The sequence below is a fragment of the Symsagittifera roscoffensis genome, chromosome 5, assembly GCF_963678635.1.
Source record: "Symsagittifera roscoffensis chromosome 5, txSymRosc1.1, whole genome shotgun sequence".
NCBI lineage: Eukaryota > Metazoa > Xenacoelomorpha > Acoela > Convolutidae > Symsagittifera > Symsagittifera roscoffensis.
In genome coordinates this window covers 22067893-22094675 of record NC_087066.1, presented here as the reverse complement: position 1 = coordinate 22094675, position 26783 = coordinate 22067893, and the positions used below count along the sequence as shown (strand labels likewise).

At 34.6% G+C, this 26783-nt stretch overlaps 1 protein-coding gene across 1 annotated transcript in view; it reads left to right on the top strand.

Moving 5' to 3' along the window:
* LOC134845564 (4-hydroxyphenylpyruvate dioxygenase-like) overlaps positions 1 to 26783 on the top strand; it is a 36730-nt gene extending 9947 nt beyond the window's left edge. The window contains exons 8-10 of the mRNA XM_063862508.1: positions 16076 to 16192; positions 25547 to 25669; positions 26579 to 26783. Coding sequence (XP_063718578.1) covers positions 16076 to 16192; positions 25547 to 25669; positions 26579 to 26656 — 318 coding nt within the window. The 3' untranslated portion in view covers positions 26657 to 26783. The remainder of the gene's footprint in view (positions 1 to 16075; positions 16193 to 25546; positions 25670 to 26578) is intronic.

The following is a 26783-nucleotide window of genomic DNA, read 5'->3' as shown; positions in this document are numbered from 1 at the left end:
ACCTAATTCAATAAATTTCCAAACAAATCCTCCACAGGATCACAGTGAAAATTACCCATTTTTTCAACAAAATAAAAATAAAAAACAGACATCTTATCAAATGGATTATTTATCCTCAGATGATGATTTCTTACAACCAGATATATTTGCACCAAATACTCAAGAATATCGTAGACAAGGAATACAGAGAACACGTACAAATCATAGAAATTTTTCTCCACAATCAATAGATGCACAACATCAACAACCAATTCAACAACAAAATCTAATTAATACACAATCTTTTCAACCAATTCAACAACAAAATCCAATGACTGCACACTCGTATCAACCATCACAAATGCAAAATGAAATACCACTCCCATATTATCTCCAACAACATGAAATAACAAGAAACCAACTTTCAAATTTTTCTCAAATGCCAAATGCAGCAGAATCATTACAAATGACAATGAATCCATACCTTATGGGTGGATCATCAATAACATCAAACAAACCTTTAATGGTTTTCACAGGAACAGACCCTGAATACTCTGTAGAAGATTATTTAAATGCAGTAACAGCAAACCTGATTTTAAATATTGGACCTGAACCAATTAATACGCCACTACATCAAAACTGGATACATCGACGCACAGCGTTAATACAAACAACCTTAGATGGCGCAGCCCAAAAATGGTTTTCAGTACTACCTCTAGAAATAAAATCAAACTGGAAAAGGTTTACACAGGAATTTTCAAAAATGTTTGACTCCGAAAGAAACAAACAACAACAAAGAGTTTTATGTAATGAAATTCGCAGATTACCAAACGAAACCATCAAGCAATTAGCAGTACGAATCGAAACACTAGTTCGAAAAGCATATTCACTAAATACACACGACTATAAAAACACAAAGATGACAGAAATCTTAATGATGACCTTAACACCACAATTAAGGAAAATAGCAATAAAAAAGAGAGCATCCCATCCTTCTTCAATTCGAGAACCCGATTTAGATTTTCGAAAACTAGTAGACAAATTAGAACAAGCAGAAATCACGATGAAACTAGAAGAAACGGAAAATCTGAAATTACAATACGTTAACAGAATTGAAACGACTCCCACTAATATTAATAATATACAGGAATCAGAGACAGACCTCGTTGAAAAAATCACTGAAATACTCAATATTTACGAAAAGAACCCAAACTTTAAAGGCAAACCATCTTTCAAAAAATGGTGTAATTATTGCCGACGATACGGACATAGTATTTCCGAATGTAGACAAAAACAGCAAGACAATCAAAATAAACCTCAAAAATATAAAGAACCAAATAAATCATTCTATCAATACATGAAAAAAGATCAAAATCTACCGAACAAAACAGTCTACAGCAACAACAGTTCAGGAAAACCACTCCCGAACAATACAAATTATACAAGAAATCAATCACCATATAACTCAAGTTATAGAGGAAGATCACCAGAACGAAGAAACACGCATAATTCATCACAAAATCACTACAATAGACCAAATAGTCGAAATAACTACTCCAGATCACATTCAAATACACAACGATTTGTTTCTAGATCTAATTCCCAATCAAGAAATAACTACTATCCAAGCAACCAATCACGAAATTCATCATACAATAGGAATAGAAACTACTCCTATAATCGAAATAGAAGTTATTCAAACAACCGAAACCAGAATTACCCGAACAATCAATCAAGGAATAACTCATATAATAGATCGAACTATAACAGACCAAACAATAATTACCAAAACAGATCGCGAAATAATTCACAAAATCGACACTCAAGTTATAATAATCGTTATAGAAATTATTCCCAATCACCACACCGGAATAATAATAACTATAATAATTCTAATAATCGCCACAGAAGTAGTACACCTAAACATCAAAGACATATTAATCAAGTACAATCTAATCCAGAAACAACATCAGAGCCTCCAGGTATTGATGACACAGTAACTGATACGGTACAACTCAATCAAATAAACTGTACATCATCAGATTCAGAAAGTGATACTGAAAACACTCTTTCTATCAATATGATAAAAGTCGAAAATGACTATGAATCTGTCATATATGAACAACCTTTTTCATCACACATATATGAAAATCAATCAGAATTTCTTCAAAATTATTACACTACACCCATAAATTCCACACCAACGACGCAAGAAACAAATGAGATTAACACTACAAATCAAACCAATAAAAATATCAAAACAAAATGCTTGAATACAAACCACATTTATCAAAATATACAAAAAGAACAACCCAAAGAAAAAATTTGGACAATACCATTTCTCTTAGAAAGCCCAAGAAATAAAGAATTTCAACCACCAGACCTTGAAATAGATTTTTTAATTGATTCAGGAGCAGAATCAAACATAATAAACATCCCCACATGGAATGAAATAAAAACTTTACACCCAAAGCTAACACCTCTTGAAACCTCCAGTAAGTTAGCAACAGCACAAGGATCAACATTGATAAACTACGGAAAAATCCAATTATTTCTCCTCCCCACCAGAACAATGGAGCAAAGCAAAATTTTAAATAAGCCATTTAAACAAATATTCCATATCACTGATATTAAATATAATATCATTGGAATACCATTTATTTCGAAGTATATACCAACAATTAACATCCTAAATAGTAAAATATTAATCAAAGATAAATATACAAAAACAAAAGAAACATCCTTAACATTTTTTCAAAGATTAAATAAACAACCACCATTCTTTTCAAAATTCTACCCGATATTTAACCAACAAAGAAAACACTTGAAACCACTATCAGGAAACATCTATAATTTTTCAATCAAACAAGTTCACCAATATGATAAAGAACAAAACAAACAAAAATTTTATATGTCAGATTTTGAATTCAAACCTATTCACAAATTTTTCAAAATCACAATCTCATCCATAAAATATTTGAAAAATTCGAATTCAGATATCATTTCCTTACATGTCTATAACAACACACCTTACCAAGTAACATTACCTTTAGGACTTTTAGGATATTGTGAAACCAACGCTACAATATCACCAATACACGAAAAAGCCTATCGCGTAAATAATATACTCCAATTACTAGATATTTGCCAATCTACAATTCTTAATGAAGAATTATCTATAAATAATATAATAAGTAACGAAAACAGAAATACGGATTATTTCACAAAAACTCCATATTTCAAACCTACATTCAACATAAGTAACTACACAGAGGACCAACAAAAATTTTTAACAATGTTTAATTTCCAACATTCACAAATAACACAAGACGAATTCGAAAAATTAGCCAAACAGCTAATTAAATATTCATCAGTCTATGCAACATCAAAATTCGATATTGGAAAATTCAGTTCATCACTACATCTCCCGTTAAAACCAGACGCAGTTTTCAAAAAACAGAGAGCAAGTAAAGTACCAATTCACTTACATGATAAAGTGAACAGATTACTCGATATTTTAGAACAATACAACATTATATCACCAGTTAATAAAGAAGAACAACCAAAAGGGAACACATTCATCAACCCCGTTATCATTCTAGCTAAAGGAGAATCATTAAAAATCGTTCTCGATGCTAGATACCTCAATTCACTTATAGATGAATCAAAATGTAATTGGCCCATTGAACCAATACAAGTTATTTTAACAAAAATAAACGGCAAATACTTTACAACCGCCGATATGAATAGTGCATACAATCAAATGCCACTAGATGAACAATCACGACGTTTAACACAATTTGTTATCGGAAACCAACAATATGAATTCAACCGCTTATTCTATGGAATATCCATAGGACCAGCAGCATTTTCAGCTTTTATGAGCAAAATTTTTAGACCACTAATACTCAAGAAAAACGCAATCACCTATTTAGACGATGTTTTTATGCAATCACAAACAAAAGACGAGATGTTCAATGTTTTAGAAAAATATCACCAAATACTTCAGAACGAAAATCTGAAGGCCGCCCCCGATAAATCACACTTCTTTTTGACAAGAGTTAAATTCTTAGGACATAATATAGAAAGAAAAACAATCACTCCATTGAAATCACGCATTGACGCTATTCAAAAACTTCAACCACCAACAAATAAAAAGAAAATCCAAGAATTTCTTGGAATGTTAAACTTTTTAAGTAAATATGTTTATAAAATGCAATTATATCTACGACCATTTTATAACATCCTTAGACAACAAAATAATTTTGAATGGAACACAGAACATCAAACACGATTTGAAGAAATAAAGAAACTTTTAACTGAACAAATTTCAAACACAATCCCAGATTCAAATCAACCATTTTATGCAATGTGCGATGCTTCGAACTTTGGCATCGGTGCAGCACTATTACAATCACATAATGGTACAAATAAAATGAACCTCATATCAGCAAATTCTCGATTATTCACTCAAGCAGAGCTACGACTCTCAACTCTAATGAGAGAATGTACAGCCATAATATATACACTGACAGAATATGAATTTCTGATACTTGGATCAAAATATCCAACAGTTCTATTCACAGACCATAAACCAATCATCTTTCTCTTTACACAAAAATCTAACCCAAACCACCGAGTTTACAGATTTCAACTAATTCTAATGAAATTTCCAAACTTACATATAGTTTGGACTGCAGGAAAAAATCTTGCATTACCAGACACCTTAAGTCGAAATACACCACCTGAATTACTTACTCGAAAAACAACAGTTGAAATACCCAAAAACATAAAATTCTACCTTGCAGAAAACGAAACATCACCCCGATTGGAATGCAAATATGCAGTAAAAACTGATATTGAACAATCACAAATAAATAGTTTACAACATTTCCCACTTTATTTAGATTGTCAAAATAATCATTATGAAGTTGATCTACTTGGAACATCAACTTTCAAACCAATCCCATATTCTCAATGGATAAAAAATAACACCCAACAAAAACGAACAAAACAACACCCACCTAAGAAAGACCATTTTCCACTAATTGAAAAAGAAAATTTAACTGATAAAATAAATTTATCAGGACCACAAACAAATGATTCAAAATACACAATAAATCAAGTTTTTGACCTCCACGACCCACTTGATACAATACCCTTATCTAAATTCGAAATTGAAAACATTTTTCTCCCTCCAACAGAAACGATTACAATTTCAACACTGAAACAATATCAAAATCTTGACCCGATAATTAGACAACTAAAATCATGGCACAAATATAAAACTAAACCTGTCAAGGCAGATTCAACCATTCTAGGAAACAAAACACTCCTCCGATACTTTCGCAAATTTAACAACACAACAATTAACGAAAATACAGACCTTTTAGAGTATAACCTGAATGAATCTACAGTTCCCTGTCTCCCTTTAAGTATGATTCTTATAGCTTTTAATATTTCACATACACAAAATATTAAAGGACACTCTGGATCAGAAAAAACATATTCAAATTTTATACAAAATTTTTACTTCCCAAATGCACCAATTTGGATAAAAGTACTATGCAATGATTGTATAGTATGTCAACTAAATAAACCTTACCCAAATCAAAAACAAATAGCACAAAAACAAGATTTTAAAGGACAAAGTTTGTACTTTAATCATCGTATCTCATTTGATACCAAAGGACCAATTTCACCCTCATCCGAAGGAAACTCCTACATTATGGTAATTGTTGACGCATTTACACATTATGTAGCACTTAACCCAGTACCACATTGTAACGCTTATTACGCTTACACAACACTCTATGAACACTGGATAGCAAAATTCGGACTACCAGAAATTTTAGTTACAGACAACGGTACAGAATTCATAAATAATGAAATTATCACACTATGTCATTTATATAACATTAAACACAAACCACGTACATCTCATGCACCTTGGACAAACGGCTTAGTCGAAGGTATGAACCGTTCATTACAAGAATATCTTAGATGTATCATCAATGGAAATGATACAAAATATACCGAATGGTCAGCAGATGTAAAATTATTTCCCTTAGCATATAATTCACAAATTACGACAACTTTAGGAATGTCACCATACGAAATGGTTTTTAACCAAAAGCCACGCAAACCAATAATGTTTACAGCAAATTCTCATAAAAACGCACAAGGTTATTGTCAACCAAATAAAGACTCAATTTGTTATAACCTACCTTTACATACACACGATGAAGATCATTTTCATCACCCACAAATTCTTAAACTAGCCTCCGGTACACACACCGAATGGATTCTAAATAGAGATAAAAAACACAATGAAATTTATCAAAAAATAACAAAAAAGTTATTACAAAGACAAAACATTAATGAACAAATCAATTCACGTTTTACACCAGCCTCCGAATTAAAAATTGGAACATTTGTTTTAATACCTAATTTTAATACTCAAAAGGGAATTTCTAAAAAATTACAACCCCTTCGAAAAGGACCATACCAAATAATTGCAAGACCCACTGAGGTCACATATAAAATTACCGACTCAAACAAAAAAGAAATCGTTCAACATCGAAACAACCTATTACCTTATTACCCAAAAGAATACGCACTCCGCGAATTAACTCAATTATATTCTTTCACAGGATTAAAAATCATTCAAAATGAACCACATCTGAAAAACACAGAACAAAATGATAACCCCACCGAAAATCAAAACACAAAACCAACCGCCACCAAAAACAATACACAAAACCATAAAGAATCCCCAAAACAAAGAAAAAATAGAAAAATGACCGAACAAATAATACCCCAAGAACAGATCGACAAATCAGAAAATCGAAAAACAACAAGACTCCGAAATCAACCACGTAAAAACTATAAAATATTCATCCCCCAATCTAAAATTTTAAAGAAAGTGGAATTTCAAAAGTAATTTTAACATTATACTTCACAACCTCGAAACCTCCGAAACATTTTTCATTTACATTTTTCAAAATAACATGCTGACAAGTACGCAATAATTCTAGTTCAAAATATACCAATAGGATTCATCCAATCCGTCACTTTCTCTAACTCAAACTAAGACCAATTAGACGAATAATATAGAACTCCAGGCACATCTATAACTATAACTTTACAACCTCCAGGTCAAAAATAAGCAAACCACTCCAACTTGACAACTAAAATAAATATCACCATAATACCATACCCCTCCCTTATCTAATAACCCAAAGATCAACAATATTTCCCCAACTCAGACCACGAATACCCCCAAAACAAATTTGTTAACTTAGCCTAAAGTAACAAAATGAACATTTTAATTAGCCTAAAGTATAAAAATCTCACCATATCCCGGATCATTTGACAAACAAAAATAAAGAAAAAGACGACCTCCCGATCACCATGAAAATTGCCCCCAACAATTTTTTACAAAACTCAACCCACTTGTCAAAAAACTAATAAATAATCCGACCACACTTGAAAATCGCCTCAGACAGCAAAAAATATTCGACCAAGAGATCATTTCTTAAATGCTCTTCTCTCAATCAGTTACTCAAATACTCATAAATCTTAAACATTTTTTTACAATACTTGAAACCTTTATAATATTTCTTTTTGATATACTTGAATCTTTTCTAATAATCCTAATCATTTTTTGTAACATTTTTTTAATTTTCTACACTATACTTGAACTATTCCTCCAACTTTCCAAAACCCTTGATTATATCCACAGGTACGATTTATACAACTTGTCTAAATGATACGAACAATTTTCAGTAGAACTGATATTTTTTTATTGTTTGTAATTTTCATAACATTTTTATCATCCCTCATTTTGACAATATGCAAATGTATAAAGAAAGCAATCATCACATTTGCCCTAGCAACAATTTTTCTAATTATTTTTTTGGAAGAATATTATAATAAACATAAACCTTCCCACTAAAGTAACAATTCAAAAATCCATCAAAAATTGCTACCCAACAGTCACAGAATCAGTCTTCACCGACATCATCCCAAGATAACCCAACACCACCTTCAACTACTCAAAATCCTCAAACATCTACACGAATTTCTTTTCAAGACAATCCATACATTTTTGAAGAACGACATGCTCGTTTATCAGAACCACTAGAACCAGTTCAACGACAAGCACCTCTAAGCGAACCAACATATAACCTATACCCAACACTACCACAAGAACTAAGTAGAATAAGAAATCCTAGTCAAAACCAAAATACAGTCGAAATAAATAGACAAATTATACATCCTCGACGAAACAGAAATTTTCAAACTCCCCGAGTTCATTTTGATATACCTCAATCCCCATCACAAAACACTCCAGAAAACCCCATTGGTATATTACCAGAAACCCCTACGCTTCTTTCACAACGTAGCACCTCAAGCCTACCATCAGATTACTTAGGTTCAACACCAACATCTGAACAAATACGTGAAAATCCCTTTAACCCCCCAAACCAGGCATCACGACTACCATATTGGACAACACATTCATTTACACAAGGTGAATTAAATTTAGTCAATAATCCAATAGATATTTCTACAGATACAACAACATCCTCATCACTACCAGAAACATTATCACTACCATCAACACCATCAATAAGCCAGATTTCACCACCACCTTTTAACTTAAATTTTCCAAATAATCTCGACGCCAGATATCGAGAACAATCATCAATAAATATTCCTTTAAGACTAGATTGGAATACATTTACAGCACCTCCACCATTATTTGAACAACATCAAGAAAGTAACCGCCTTCATAACTGGGCACTTAATAGATTACAATATCGCCAAGATATTCACAACGATATCCGTGATCACAATATTCAAATACTCCAACAAAACAGTTTACAATTAAAGTTTGAAATCACAGTTAAGTTAAACAATATTACCCAACATCCCTACCCATTAAACCCACCTAACATAACAGCTCAATCACTACCACCACCCTTTATAACTACTGAAGTAATATACAAATACGACAGATATACCAAAAACACAATTGGCTACATTACATTTTATAATCCATACTCAGGATTATCATACACATGTATATTCTAAAATTATTAATTTTTCTCCAACTCCTTTTTCTAGTAATCTCAAATCAAAACATAAACCCTTCCCCTCGTACAGGACCACAAGATTTATTAGTAACACATTACGATTGTGAAGAAAATGAACAAAAAACACTACACAAATATGCAATAAATCAAGTATCACAATGTGAAACAGAACCACAAACTATAGAAACCACAAATGTAATAGCAACACTCTATTCAAAAGCCCGAGCAACAACAGTTACAGGTTATAAATTCACAGCAACATTTTCCGAAAAGAAAGTACATTGTTCACAAGTCTCGAACGGAAACAAAAACCGACTTGACCATGAATCATTCTATCAGAGTAATATAGAACGTCTTTTACATCTCAATCCCGACGATTGTAAAAATGAATTACTTAGACTAAACATCACACAAAATAAAAACTCCGAAAGAAAGTTAGTTAACTTTCAAGTTTTTTCAGACTCTGTACATCAATCACAACTTGAAAGACACCAAGGACATATAAAACTAGACGAAAAATACCCGTATAACGGCGCACACGGACGATTAACCTATGACCTACACGATAAACATTGGATACCACACATTGGTATAAATAACCCATCAAACTGCAAAGCAGACACAAAAAATAAAGGATACCAAGAAATAATGTTTTTCGATTGGAAAATACAACTCGAAAAAATACAACTAACACGAGATTTATCAGATAATACAATGATCTATCAAGGAATCCGATTACCTTGTAAAAATGATCAAGGTTATTGCGACCCTACAACGAGAACACAAGCAACAATTGTTTGGTTCCCCGAAGATACATGTACAACATTTCAAGTAGCAAGAATACACGCTCGTATGATAAAATTTCACGAAAAATACTTTATACAATTAATTCCATATGAACAAGTACATCCATCACGAAAACAAAGTACTAATTTTAGAAACATACACAATATAGAAAATAAATTGACACGTTTTCAAATATATCAAGAAACAGAACTTGCATGTAAATACAGGAATCCACTTCACAGAACACAATACTCTGAAATATTAGTTGAATACGAAAAAGGATTCGACATGACCACTGGAAAAATAAAACTTGACCCATATGCCACAGGTCATCCTCCAAACGAAGGAACATCCTATATACCAGTTAATTTTGAAAAAAGCAACGGACAACCTGGTGGACATCTAAAACCCCATGACACCAGAAGCACACGCTTACAAGAATTATCACTAATGAATACTACATATTTCGGTAATATCCACTATGATATTCATTTAGATATGAAACTAGATTATACAATTAGCCGAATTTTTCAAGAAATGTCACTCTCCGAATTAGAAACACTACACCAACTATGCGAATTAGAACGAACACAAATATTACAATCACTTGCACTAGCAGTATTAAAAATACCCTATGCAGGATACTTATTATCTGGAAATAGATCAAATTTTTTAGACTATGAAGGAAACATCTTATGGTTTTATACTTGTACTAAAAAAGTATCACCACTATACGTTTTTAAAGATAAACGATGTTATAAAAGAATCCCTATCTTTTATAAGAATAAAGTACATTTCGTGGATACACTTTCACGAAGAACCTATTTCTGGGATACCGCAGTCCCATGTGGATCAGAAAACAGCCACAATGTAGTACAACTAAACCCTGATGAAAATAAATATTATCTTCTCACTCCATATCCCACATTAATGCAATCACTCAAAAAATTTTCACCAGAAAGCATTCGCGCTATTGCTCGAAACCCAAATATAGACTTACAATCAATAGGAATCTATTCAAAATCAGATATTCAACATCACATTAGAACACAACAATTCCAAGAATTATTAACACAAATGGACACTATACAAAGACAATCAATAGACCAAAATTTACGCAAACTTGCGGAAACCGCAGGATTTGCCGATATCTACACGCAAGACTATAGCGGATATTTTAAAGACATTAAAGATTATATATATCTAAACGGTGAAAAATACCGTCCCCAAGATATATCACCAATTAACATTTTTAGCTTTGTTACACTCAAAAATGAGATCCTCGATTTTCTAGGATGGCCCTACTACATCTTAGAAAAATTGACTATTTTATACGCAATGTTTAACTTTATTGGATTTCTTTTCTCACTTTTAAAAGGAATCTACAACACATGTGCTATACACACACAAGTAAACAGACAAGCAAGCGTAGCACGCATACTCTTTGCAGGATTTTTTGGAATCTTTTCTACATCTATAAACAAAATTCTTTTAGACGCACAAATAAAAGAATATAACACAAAAATAGCAACACGACAAAATACATACGACGAAGAACATAACAATGTAGACATAACGCCAACGGCACCACAATTACCACCCCTACCAAATAACCATCCACTATCCCTAGTCCCACGAAATTTTCGAAATTTAGCCATCACACATAATCCAAATTTTCGACTCACCACATCACAAAGTCCCATCCAACATATAATGACACACCAGTCACAAGATGATAATACTTATGAACAAATTATTGAACAACCCCATACCACCGCTTTTCAGTCTCAAAATAATCATTTTTTTAGCCCACGATGAGCCGCCAACTTGGATCACTACACCGATCAAATTCCCACCCAACCAATCTTACCTCTCCAATCCCAATAATACCACTTTTTGCTTTTCCGCCACCCGATTTTCCATCTAGTAATGTAACATCAGGCATGAATTCCGACACTAATTCACACATCTCAGTTTTATATTCCATCTCACAACTCAATAACCCGAATATTGAAACCCCCGATGAATTTGCCGACTCAGAACCATCCCCATCCAATAATTTTCATAATTCTTCTAATTTTTCTCAACCCCCTTTTCAACCCATATTATCCAATAACCCTGACCCAATCACTTCCACACCCTCTTATGCTTCCCAAGTTACCCCAACCTACTCCTCACTTCATTCTGACCAATCATCTCATTCTCCAGACACCCCCCGAATCTCCCCAGAGCTAGATAATTTTATTACCCTTCAACAACAAACCTACCACCTCCATACCCCAACAATAAACCAAATCTCCTCCACAATAAATTCATCCAACCCCCCTACCCCTACACCCTTTTCAAATTATACTGAATCATTAGCACCATCATCCACATCAACTGAATCTTCACTCAACACTAATAGAGCTTACCGCACTTTTAAAAGAAAGTTCCCCAACCATCCTTTCCCAGCAAAACCAGGAACAGCCCGTGAATACATCAACCACCCCAAGCATACTAACACAAAAGAATTTTTAGCCATCACCTTACCCTCATTCCCACAATACACCTTAAACACCCCCCACGACACTAACGAAACACGCAACTTTGTAGATGAATACGTTTTAATGCCCACTCTCTCTTGGACCTCATATTATCATTTTACTAACCCTCTTTGCTTACCTTTATCTAACACTCACATCGATATAGAGCGAAATACGGACATGCTATATCGACTCACTACACCACTAACCGCTAGACAATTTACTTACGTTGGATATAAAAAATCACTAAAAACACACACTGCACCTAGAGCTAACGAATATACACTCGAATACTATGATCACAACATTATCAGAGCTAACCAAGATCAATTCTTAGACGACGATCGCTTCGCTAATCCACAAATTACCGAGAAATTTTTCATCAAGACACCATATATATTTACACTAAACATCTTCGACCGAAAGTTTGATCACATTATTTCAGAAGCACTAACAGACACACAAGCATACGAAAGTTTTAAAGAACGCTTCCAAATATTTTCACTAACCTTTCATTTCCTTGCACCACACGAAAGAGATTTACACTGCTCACACGATATTATGTTGCGCACTAAACAAACCCACACATATAGTTATTATCGCTTCATCCAAAATCACTTTGACCTACACACACCCTCTAGACAACCACACCATCGTTTTCAATTCATTAATTCCAAATACACTTCACCATTTTTCCTAAATTTCACATATTGCATTAAAGATACTAACCTTCATGGTATTCTTCGCAATTATGATCCCATAACCCAAATGTACATCTTCTGTCCCATCACCAAGACCTTCAACGCCGAAGAATCCCGACCCTTCCTTATCCCGCACGAGTTTGTACAACCTATAGAAATCCCAATTTTAGAATTCATCCACAACACTAAATTCAATCACAAATTATATAATCTAATCCAAAACACACCTTATGAGTTTGCAGTTGGCACTGAAGAACTAACCACTATTAAGGCACTTCAATTGCTTTGGCCACTGCTTCAGACTAAAAATATCATCCGCATCTTAGCTAAACTACTAACAAATTCCGATCTCATCCACGACATCTTCCCCCACGGTTTTTTCCCCGACGACTAACAGGTAAGTATGAATTAAATGAATATTACTAACTAATTAAAATATTAAAAAACTCACCATACTTTATCCATGTTTTCTTTAGATTTTTAGCCTTCATCCGACAATTACCTACAAAAACCACAAAAGACAAATAAAAATCGCAAATTTCATCAAACAGATTTCAAAAATTCTATTAATATCTTACACTTATAAATTTATAAATTTAATACCAATGCAGTAAATTCATTTCTAAAATTTTCCCCACAAGCAGTAAATCTAATTATGATGAAAATTTGTAACTTAAAATTCCCCCATAACTAGCAGTAAATTTCCAAATTCTATGCAGTAAATTAATAAAATGCAAATGCAGTACTAACCTTTTGATATTCTCATTCATTCGCACAGAAATTCTATCCACACTCGCACAGCTCGCCCACGAAGAATTGTTTAAAATAATGAATTTCAGTTTCAAGTTTTCACACTCAACAACTCTAACATATAATAACATGTTTCAAACCTTCCTTTAACCCGGTTGGAAAGGAATCATATACTAAACAAAACTAACCAACGCAGCTTACTAAATACCACAAATCATAGAATAACAGCATGACTAAGAAAAGGAAACCAACGGTACCCAAACCGGATTAACCCAGTTTAAAACTGGATAATTTATTCTTTTGAAGACTATTATAAAGTCTAAAAAAGAAATAATAAAACACAAAAAAGTCGAAAGACAAACCCATACCACGAACAATTTGCTTTTTGGAAAAAGGACATAACCAACAAGACATAAGAAAAACCACAACAAACCCAACATAAAACGTTGTCACATAACAGGACCCCTCATAAAAACCGCATGAAATCATACTCCCACTCCTGGCCTAACCCACCAGGAAGGACGTCCTGAGCATGCTCTATAGCCGGCCTAACCCACCGCGCTACATCCACGCTTTGTGACCACACCTCTATTTTTAATAAGAGCTACTCAAGGGTGAGTAACTCTTCAAAATAACCGAACTAAAACAAAAAGCTTTTGTGAAAACAACTAACTAAAATCATAATTAAAAAATATTAAACTAATAAGTGTTTTATAAAATGTAAATTACATTATGCAATACATAGATCAGAATATAACACCAAGGACGAACATCTAAAGACAAAACGACCCCACTACACTCGAGAGAGAATGGCCAACCACAATCGATATGCCACTCACAATCACAACTCAAAGGATTTAGAGTACGACTTGACTTCGCAGAAAAGGACTTCATTGAACTAGACCAATGACCACCTCGATGTTCAAGTATACGTACAGATCCGAGTAACCAGGCATCCCCTCCACGCACAATCTCCACGCCATTCCCAAACTAGATCAGACACAAAAGAAGTTCTCCACGCAGAACAGAAAAACCTGACATAGCCAACCATTCTGAAATCAGATTTGAGTTTGTTGCAAAGACTTAGTCGTTGTCACTAGAAGACACAACGTCTTATGTCTCTAACTCCAGCTTCCTGGAACTTCTTTAACAAAGAGGAAACGGAAGAAAATGATGTTCGCCAAAAACCAACGTCCATCATCCATCCTTCGAATCGCAGAAGAACTATTCTAAAAAACTCTGTAAAACCCGGATGGGTGGAACCTGATCTAAACTACATTTTATGATTGGATAAATTAGATATTTTACCAATGTAAAGTATTTAATATTAACCAATCATGATCCATCTAACTAACAACCCACTTATTTGTAAGTGCTGAAGTTACTTGTAATTTCAGCACCAGAGAGATTTGAATTTAACTTAGAAAATAGTTGGACTCTCCCGAGCACTTCAGCAGCCGCAATAAACCAGTATACCCTAGATCTATTGAGCCTAGCAGAGACTAGTTAAACAACCTGAGACTAGATAGTATAAGAGTAAGATTAGGATCGGTATTAGACTAAGAAGTTGCACGAATCTATCCGGCCGAAAATAAGATAGCGTGACGAGCAGACGGTGTACCCTATCCGAAATTACTCTATGAGTTATACACTCCAGTCCTAACTCATAACAGTTCGGACTGTTTTTTTTCTTCTGTAACTGGGTCTCAAATCTCATAGCTATAACAAAAAATTGTCAATATCAATTTTATATACTCGAATTTGAACACGAGTAACAAGGAACGAAATTAATTTCCACTAACCCATTGAATAGAAGCAAACATCTTATAGACCAGGATATGTTATAAATAATATAATCCATTATAAAAGGTTATAATTAATTATTATGTATTTTTTTGAGAAGAATTTATGAATTTTGAATTTTTTAAAATTTATCTCATTTCCCTTTCGTGCAGCTGCTTTCAACTTTTTCCTTCAACGTAAGATTGAATTTAAGTTTTCTCTAGTTTTTCTATACTTCACGTGAACTCCACCATGGCGATATTACTGATTAAACGAGGTTGTACAAGAGAAACAATGTGTCATATTCTTAACTTGAGAGCACTATAGAACTATAGGAATAAATCGTGGATTTGATAAAACTGTTATTCATTTCTTTAAAAAAAACAGATCAACTCAAGCATGATCAGCAAGACATCATGGAAGTTTCTAGAATATTCGATTGTGATTATAGGTGAGTGCGTGTCGCGAGAGGGGCATGAAATTCCTCAGTGTGCCGGACACTTACTACGAACAGCTGAAGGAGAAGCTACAACACTCCAAGACAGTCATCAAAGAAGACATCGACAAGGTAAAACAAGTTATTTAATTCAATTGATCGGTATGTATCACAACACTTGTTTTTATTTCGACCACTGAAATATCTTGTATCTTGAACAATTGCGCAAAAAAGAAGTTTGTTGACATTTTTAAGGTCAACCGATTTTTTTCCGATGTCAAATCTTATAAATCCCATTTTATCAAAAGTTTCCGCGCAGAAGAAAACCGATGTTTCTTAAAATGATGAAGGAATTTCGGGTTTAGGGTGCTTTTTTCCACGCAAAATTAAATCATAAGTATACGTCAAGTGGAGTTGAGGAAATCGCACTGGAGGCCATGGATATTATTTTGTCATTTTATAGTCAGTATAAAATCTCAAAAGTAATCGATTATAATCAATCAAAAATGGATTATAATTCTAGTATTTTTATATCAGCATAATCCATTATGATCGATTGTAATCCTTTATAAATCATTAAAATGGATTGTTATCATGATATGTTATAAATAATATAATCCATTATAAAAGGTTATAATTGATTATCATGTATTTTCTTGAGAAGAATTTATGAATTTTGATTTTTTTTCAAATTTATCTCATTTCCTTTTCGTGCAGTTGCTTTTAACTTTTTCCTTCAACGTAAGATTGAATTTAAGTTTTCTCTAGTTTTTCTATACTTCACGTGAACTACACCAAGGCGATATTACTGATTAAACGAGGTTGTACAAGAGACACAATGAGTTTGTAAATTTGTGGTTAAACGAAATTTCAATAATTTTAACAATTAGACGTTTTACAACGAAAACTAAGCAAATCAAAATAGCAGGCAGGGGTGCGATAGATAAGACGATTGACTTTATTTTGTTGGCAAAATGAAAAGAGGACAAATTAAAAGTCACTTGGATGAGTGGTAAATCTGGCATCTGTATGATTATTCAAAGCTTCGTTAGGGATGAGAAAAAATTGAATCAATAGAGCCTAAATTTAACTGAACTCCTTGTATCAGGGCGATGGCTTGAATGTTTCAACTACAATTTAAGGTCTACGGAGCAGTTATAGTATGAAAAAATTATATTTAATTGTTGTGATTTGCTCTAATGAGTAAATCAGTATGACCTTCGGTATTGATTGCATACCAGTCAACACTTCGCATGAATCAACCATCGGTCGATCACTGCTAGTTGGTATTAGTTTTATAATGGAACGTTTTAATTCACACTTCATTTTACTTCTCTTATTCTTTTAAGTAATTGCACATAAATTGTACACAACTATTAGAACACTATACTAGTGCGCAGTCAAATGAATCGAACATGAGTGGAATCGCCTCATTCTGGCCGAACCATACTTTCGAGCCACCACATTTCTGGACCCAGTGGAGCGACCAATTCCAATTGGCGATAATTACGAAAGAAAATCTGGACATAGATAGCCTCAATGGACCGGAGGTACCAGAAACGCAAATTATAATTCTGGAGCAACCCACAGCAAGCGATTTGGACACAGATAGAGCGAGTAGAGAAGCAAGGAACAAAAACGCTCTGAAACTATACGAAGCCGACAAAGAAAAGCGGGTAAAACAAGAAAAGAAAAAGTTCAAATGGATGAGACGGGCAGAAGCCGACAAGAAGCTTAGTTCGATTTTGGTTTTAGCACTCGGCTCGGCAGCAAAGGAAAAAAAGGCCTTTGTCCAAAAGAACCCTCGTGTAAAAATGCTAGCTATTTCATTTACGTGATTCTGGACCCTACTAATCACCACCTTTAATAAGCCTCCTAATACAATTTTCGAGAGTTACAAGTTGTTAAACCAAAAACAAAATGATCGAGAATCATTTCAACAATTTTGGGGTGCTCTGACAGACTTGGCGAGCATATGCAATATAAGGCTGACCGATGAAGTCAAATGGATAAGATACATCTTCATTTGCGAAATGAATGACACGGAAACCCAACGGAAACTCCTCTCAGCCACGATAGGCCCGTCGTAAGCGCTAAATCAGGCCTTAATTGACAAAAAAAAGCCATTTTAACCATCAGAATTTGACCAAAATGGCGAGATCATTGACCAATGAGCTGACTTTTAAATGTTTTAATACTCATTATCAGATCAAGAAATAAACAAGCCTCAACATAGAAAGAAGCAAATCGTTCATGAAATGTGGTAAACCATTTACGAAAGGACATCTGAAAGTATGCCCGCGAAGGACATCTAGTGTAAAAGTTGTATTTAAGGAGGACATTTTGCTAACTTTTGTTTTGCAACAAACGACCTTGCGTAAATATTGTAAAGGATAATCATGTAAATACCGAGAATTGTACATACGTCACCTGATGTTTTGGTGTTGAGCGTTAAAACAACTTATGACGAAAACGGACTCCAGACCAAGAAACTCTTAAACATAGGATTGGGATGGGGAATGATCATGAACATGAACATTCCTGTATATTCGGCGAGCCCAGTTGGTTTTATTTAACAAAATATACTTTACGAACTTAAGCTAAGATATCCTAATCTAAACGTTTACCCAGTGGAGAAGAAGATTAGGGATCTATATTGTGGTTTCACCGTCGACACGATCAACATCTTGGGAAAGATTATCGTCAAGACTCAATCCAACGGGTTGATTAGGGAAGAAACGCCGTTCTTCATCACAAGGGGACACGAACGCAACTTTTTGGGGAACGATAACCTATCAAAAATTACGTATCGAAGTGAAGCAGAAGAAATGCCCCCAGTCAATTTGTTCAGTCGGCCAACCACCAATCGATAAAAAGTGGAAAACATTTTTTTTTACCAACCGACCAAATTCTTAAAAATTTTAGAAAAATTATTGACAAGGTTGGAAAAAATTCCGCTTGATCGCAAGGTTACGCACTTCCACTCCCCGTTTAAACCTGTTCAGACAAAAGCGAGAAGAGTTTCTCTACACTTACTCGCGGGAGTATAGTAAGAATTAGGAAAAATGAAGACCAAAGGTCACATTATAAAACTCGAAAAAAATTATCCCGATTGTTATAGCCAGGAAGATAGGCGGCTCGATTAAGTTGGCATTAGATTCTAAATTGCTAAATCAACAGATTTTAGAAAATAATTATCAAATACTCAACATTCATGAATTAATAGATAACGTGGCTATTCAACTCTCGGAAACCTCCACTGGGCCGGTTTGGTTTAGCAGTTTGGATTTGAAAAACACTTACAGCCAGCTCAATTTGTAGAAATTTGTGAAAATTTCTGGAGGCAATTTAACTTCAGCATTGTGGTCCGCGAAACAACGGGAACGTATCGATTTTTAACCGGTTTTTTTCGGACTGGGCGATATGCTCAACGAATTTCATAAGGTCTTTCAACGAATCGATTTTAAACAACATACCATCTCGTCTACAAATTGTTATGTAGACGACATCCTGGTGGCACGAAAGGATCGCTAGATGAACATAAAGCAACTGTAAATAATTTTTTAACAATTCTAAACAAGAACAATATGGCGGTGAAATACGGAAAATGCGCAAATTTTCAGTCAGAAAAAATGGCTCAATTTTAAAAGCCTGGGAGATGGAGTGCCACCGTTGGTTGGTAAAGCAGACTCTTTCAAAAACCTCCCAATCCCAAAAAACATTTGGGAATTGCGATCCTTCTCCGGCTCTATAAACCAGTACGTAAAATTCGTCCCAAACTTATCGACCTTTCGGCCCTGAGCTCTCCAGTTTGTTCCCTCTTAAACAAAAACGGTTCTATAAGTGGGATGAATAACATTCGATAGCTCTTGAAAAGCTGAAATCAGAAATTGTAAATTTTACAGAAAACAGCCACATCGACAAAAAAGAAAAAGAGATTAAGTAAGGGCGCTTGTCATAGTGGCCTGCGCGCAACTTTAGAACAATATCAAGTGGGCTGTGGAAAACAATCTCATTTGACTTGAGATTTCTAAATAATCACAAAATGAAAAATTTCACCGACAAAATTGAACTGCTGGGCTAAATGTGGGCCTCAGAACATTTTAGAAATTATCTTTTTGCGGCAGAATTTGAAATCGTAATGGACCGTAAAGCCTTTTATTCGGCCCTTTCAGCAAATCGTAGTAATAAAACAATGCATAGCAAACTAACCCGCTGGGTAAATAGACCATTACCTTTTAATTTTGAAAATTCTCATAAGCCAGGCAAGGACATGGGTTTTACCAATCTTTTATCTAAGTTAACTTTGGGCAAAACATCTCACCTTCTTATTACGAAGAAGAATTTATAGTCGCTTCAATTGACAAAATTCATCTAGCAGAGATAGTTATTACCGTGTGAAAATAAAATTCTGTAGATAACCCGTCGGTGGCTGTAAATACAAATACATTCGTTTATAGTAATATCTCGTCGGGAGTTGAAAATTCAAGCGATTTGATTGGTCATGACTCTTTAGCAACTTTCAATCATGAAATTATTGCCGCTATCGTCTCTTCTATTGCTCCGTCAAAAAAACATTTGCGCTATTTCACATATCAGATCAGAAAATTGTTCTTCAAATTGCTTACTTATGGACAATTCTAATTTCAGTTGTAGAAGCATTACTTTCTTTTGACAAGGTCCTTTTACATTTTCTCAAGCAATACAAATACAAATCCTAAATACTAAGGACAGAAAGAGTGGAAGAAACTACCGAACCATTTTTTTATCATACCAGAAGAACACAACATCTCAATAACATTCAAAGATGACCATCTCCCGGACGATCATGTAAACTTCCTGAAGAGATTTATATTAGAGTTGATGCTACCTTACTTCCCTTCATTTCCAGAATAGCACTGTTCAAACAAACTACGCCAGATAATGACGAGGTAGGAAAAGTAGTTTGGGATTTTTTCAACACCCTCAGCACCCTCAGAAACGGACAACTAATGCGCATTTATGGAAGCTACATGAAAGAACTATGAAAAATACCTCCACATAAAGGACGGCCTATTATTCTTGGACAATATGTTATCCGTGCTACCAGTCATGAGGATATTATTTAGCTCAATGTTACACGAAACACATCCATGCCAAATTGTGATGAAGTTTTTCGCTGAGTATATCTGGTGGCCCAGTATCTTCCGAGAGTTATACCATCACGGGAAATCATGCAATCAATGTCTGAAAGCCCGTAAGAATCTCAAAAGGTTACTTGGTACGGAATATACCACAAAGCTCCCGACGTTGTCGTTCGCGAACGAGGAAATAAACTTGGACTTCGCAGGACCATTGGACGCGTTTTGGGAAACAAAAAAAATATATTCTTTTATGCCTTGATAGTTTTACAAAGTTTCCATCGGCAAAGAACGTCAACAACACCATATCAAATTATGTTTTTTCTTTTTAAACGACTATAATCACCTTCACAGATTTCCAAGGAAGATTATAGTCGACCATGGGATGATTTTTTATACCACAATTTTAAATCTTTCTTGAAAAATTCAACATCGAAATCCTTTACTGTAGAGATGGTGCTCATAGATCTGATGGGCTTGTGCTGTAAAAACAAAATTATTAGCGATGTCATTCGAATTACCGAAACCTTCTTTAAAATATTTGATCGAAAAAATTATTTGGAACCTCAAAATTACAAAACAATTTTCAATCGGTTGTACTCCCTTCTAGAAACTTTTAGTAGAACGGCTACCACCAGATGGAAAAAACTGATTTCCTTTGATAACCTTTTAGATAAAGGAAGTTCCATTCTATCTGATCATCGGGCTAGAAATTGCGAACTGCAAGACTTGATGGAAGACGGCTAACTGGACGCCGACATCGAGACAGAAACCGATTCAGAGAGAGGACAACCTGCCGCTAGCTCTCACACAACCAAAGAATCCTGTGATAGAACCACATAGCCCGCGCAAAGTCAGCAGACCGATAAGGATACTTGCCTCTGGAGGTAAGTATTATAGAAGGGCCGCCAACAGAAAAAACGGGGAACCCTCTTTAACCTGGTGAAGGATAATGTCATTAATTCGTCTGATCATACAAAAACAGTGGCCACATTTTAGGCAAATCGAACTTAGCCTTCAAAGAAAAACTGCTTCCTGGTCCCCAGAAAAGTTTTGTGAACCATACACCCACTGGGCATAACCTAACCTTATCTTCGAGTTTAGCAGGGAAGTGGAAATTATCTCCATCGAAGAAGGCCATTGGGAGAGACCAAATTAATTCAAGGCATGGCACTGAAAGAGTGGACACTCATACTCGAATTTTCGGGCTACCGACAGATCTAAGAGTTGCACATGATTCACCGCAAAATACATCAGATTCCTCTTTATCTTTGAACCTAAATTCTTGGGATGGAATAATAAAGGACTACTTCGAAGATATGTCAAATAATGACTTATTGTTTAGCCAGCAAGGCGGATCGGGACGTAACCATGAGTTAAGCATTAGGTGTGACCAACATACCCACACAACGACCTCTCACTCTCCTGAAGCCGCAGAAACTCCCGTAGATTTGGACGTTCCTGAATCTGTGACCAGAGAGGGCTCAGAAAAGAACCCGATACCATAGACACTACTCCGTAAGAACCCTCCCCAGTGGGGTATCAACCAAGGCCGTCCAGACCTCGTAGAAATTCGGGACCCCCCAAACTCTTCGGCGAACGAAGATTTTTTGATAACGTCCTCGAAAACGAAGAACCGGTCACAGAAGTTATCAAAATACAAGACGACCCACATACATCCCCGAGGGAAAAATACCCTTGTGTCTCACCGTCGGGTTTCCCAACGCCACTTGCGGAGGAACTCTGTAAAACCATCCCTGTCGCCAAAACTACACTATCTTGGTCCTCACAAAAATCCCCCCATCGGGACGAGCCAGCTATACTCCGATCCAGATTATAATGGCAAAATCATCATTCGGATCCGCTCCCTCAACCCTACTTACAGCAGATGTCACAAGTGAGGATATAGACGAAACCAGCGAAATATCCTCTACAATCGACTCAGATCTCAAACATAGACTAGAAGAATTTGATTCAAATTTCAACTAAAACTTTCAGGACTTTTAGTTTTTTTTCTACTGTCGCATTTTATGTTAACTCATTTCAGCTGACCTTCATTATTGGTGTATATAATTCTGTGCATGTTAAATGTACATCTTCTAGTTTAGAGTTGCTTTTAATTATCTTATCATTTGATACACCTTGTATATTCGGTATATTCACCCTTGTATATTTGTACTTTCCAAAATTTCAATTGTAGATTTAATTTTGCTTGCTGTTCTGTTACTTGTTTATGGTACATTTGAAAAATTTGTTCCCACTTTGAATTTGGAAATGGGTTTATAAAAAATTAGTTTTAGTTAAATGTAGTTTTTAAATTTTTACTATTGGAAATGTTGTGATTTGTTTTTATGATTCTATCATTGTGACCTTCGGTATTGATTAGATACCAGTCAACAGTTTGCATGAATCGACCACCTTCGATCACTACTAGTTAATGTTAGTTTCAAATTGAAACGTTTCAATTCACACTTCTTTTTACTTCTTTTTGCCAGAATGAAGTGTCCCAAAAATGTGCCACACTAGCATACTTCAGAAGCCCATTATTCAACATAAGAGTTTGTATATGAAAGACTTGCTTAATTGTAAGCCTACTTTAATCATGTATTGTCAAAATGAACTTCTAAAATACCAAAATTTGTCTGCAGAAAAAACCACATGAGCATAATTTTTACGTGGTATCAAATATTTATCAAAAAAATTTTCTCGTGTATCATTTTGCTTATAATTATGAATTATGTTTTAAGATAAGAAACATGATATCAGTTAAATTTTCCGGATATCAATTTCGTTTTCAAGCGGAAACGAAATACAGTCATCGGATAAAAGTTTCAGTTGTTTGGTCTGTACCTATGAAACTAATCTGATGTTTCTGTTGTCTTGTCTACATGTAGAAAAAAGTTCCTGGTGTATCATTTTGCTTTTATTTATGTTTAAAAAACAGAAACATTATATCACTTAAATTTTCTGGATATTAATTTCGTTTTCAGTTGAAAACGAAACAAAGTCATCGGATAAAAGTTGCAGTTATTTGGTCTGAACCTATGAAATTAATCTGATCTTACTGTTGTCTTGTCTACATGTATAAAACGCGTCCAGACAATTCTGCCAAAGACATTTTAGCCAATTTAAATTCAGACAATTCAGCCAAAAATGTGCAGACAATTCAGCCAGAGACCAGTCTGCCAATAATAATGAGCGCCGCAGTCGCTCCAACGTGTTTATGCGCACGTAGCAAGCGCGTAGCGCGCCCAGAGGCGACCTTAAAACAAGATGTAACTCCAATTCCAATTTTTTTTTCGAAACTAGCGTGTTATAAAACTGGCTGAATTGTCTCAGGCTGAATTGTCTGTATACTTTTGGCTGAACTGTCTGAATTTTAATTTGGCTGAATTGTCTTTGGCCTAATTATCTGTGCGCCGTACAAAACACTCGTCGACGAAAACACTCGTCTATTACACCTTGTCGTTGAATTAAACAAAAGGATATAGCTGAATGAAAAACAATCAGCATTCGGAAGAAAGTGTTCAGTGATTGAATCAAAATTTTTTGTGCAAACAATTTGACTTAGAGCAAAAAAAGAACATGAAAAAAATTTTCTCGAGTTAAGCCGTCTTGAACTGTAAAATAGCAAAAAGCTTTTAGAGAGTACATACAAATTGAAAACTAAAAATTAAAATTTTAATGCTTTTGAAGCTATGTATTGTACGCAACTTCGCATTTTCGTTTAAAAACTGATCAGATTTTATTATTTAAGAGTCAAAAATTCTTTTAGGTTCTGAGAAACCTTCTTTGAATTGAGGTTTTAAAACTGAATAATGGCTATTGTCAAGAACATCACTATTGCGTTTGCATGGTTCCCCGTAGCGATTTTTTTGAAGGGTAAAGTCAAATTTTCAAAAAAGATTAAAACTGTTTTTTTTTTGCAATTGATAAAATTTGATCACCAGCAGAACAAAATAAGTGCTTTTTCCCGTTAAGTTGCAACTTAGTTGAATACAAGCAGATATAATTAGATTTAAAAAAAAGCATTTTCTATTGATTCGGTGTATAATTTTAAAATTATTTTTAATTTAAGTTTTTAGACTTAAAACTTTTGCGTTAAGTGAAATTTAGAACTTGAAATTATGAAATTTATAAATGAGGATGATGAAAATCACCAATGATACACTTTATTTTGTCCTTCGCTTGGATATTGTACAAATTAGTTAATCATGCTATTACTCACTAGACTTTAAACTTAGGTTCAATTTTTTCATTCAAGTCTCAAAGTGACAAAAAGAAGAAAAAATTGATTTTTTGTTTATTTATTTTTTGCGATGACTGTTCAGTATATATTTTGCAACTCGTCTGTATTGCGTTTCAGCTCAAGGAGTTGAAGATTCTGGTGGATTATGACGAAGGCGGCTACTTGCTGCAAATATTCACCAAACCAGTCCAGGATAGACCCACCCTCTTCATTGAGATCATACAGAGGAACAACCACCAGGTAAACAGCGGCTAGAGCTATCACGCATTTAGGAAGTTTTTAGATTATAAAAAGGAAAGTTGATATGAACCTTTTTGGGTTTCTCAAAGATCAAATCAAAAAGAAAATTTCAGTGTTAATAAATTTTGATCGTCTAGCAGCCCCTTCCCTGAATTGGAATTTTTTTTAACCTTTTCAAACTATTGTGAAAATTGGCATCAGGCTGCATATACACACTTACAAAATTTCTGTCACATTTTGTCATCATCTGCAACTAAAGTGGCAGCTCGCATTAAAGTTATTTGTGTGTCAGGTGGAGGCAAACGGTAGAAGAGACACACATAAAACCAGGGGCGGATTTAGGGGGGGGGGGGGCGGACACCCACCCTCAGGGATTCGACCCCCTGCCGACCCAAAGGGTCCCCCCTTTGGTACTTTTTAAGAAATCCATTTTTGCGGACCGACCCTAAAATTTTTCTAAAGGCGCCTTCGGCGCCAATGTATACTAACTTTGAGGGGGAGCATGCGCCAAAAAAACGCAATTTTTTTTTTCAAAATTTTTCAAAAAGTGCCTAAAAAGCGGCAGAAAATTTGGCCAAAACAGTGAGGACTATTTAGTGCTTAGTGCTTTAGGAGAGCTCGGAATATCAATCGGAATATCAAATAGGTCGACCTAAAAAAATAAAAAGGTCATCAGTCAAAAATTTCGAAACTTTTTTGAAAATCCGCTCCCCCTCAAAAAAATCCTAGATCCGCCCCTGTATAAAACATTACCTGTTTGCAAATATTGGGCCAAAAAACACACCGACAAAATATTTTCATGAATAATCTGAAAATATTTTATCAAGCGTGATCTACTTATATAAAATTAATTTCAAAAATTATTAGTTCAATAAAAAAGCATAATCTTTTGAGGTGTTTATGTTTAAGGGCTTCGGACTAGGAAACTTCAAGGCTCTCTTCGAAGCTATCGAAGCAGATCAAGCTGCCAGAGGAAATCTGTCTTGAACTCGCTCAATTTGGTTTTTAGAAGTCTGCATTGTCTTCATTTGGTAATATTATACAGCCAGGGAGTGTCATGTTCTATCTAGTATTTCTTCAGTATTGTAAATTTAATATTTCTATGGCTCCATCA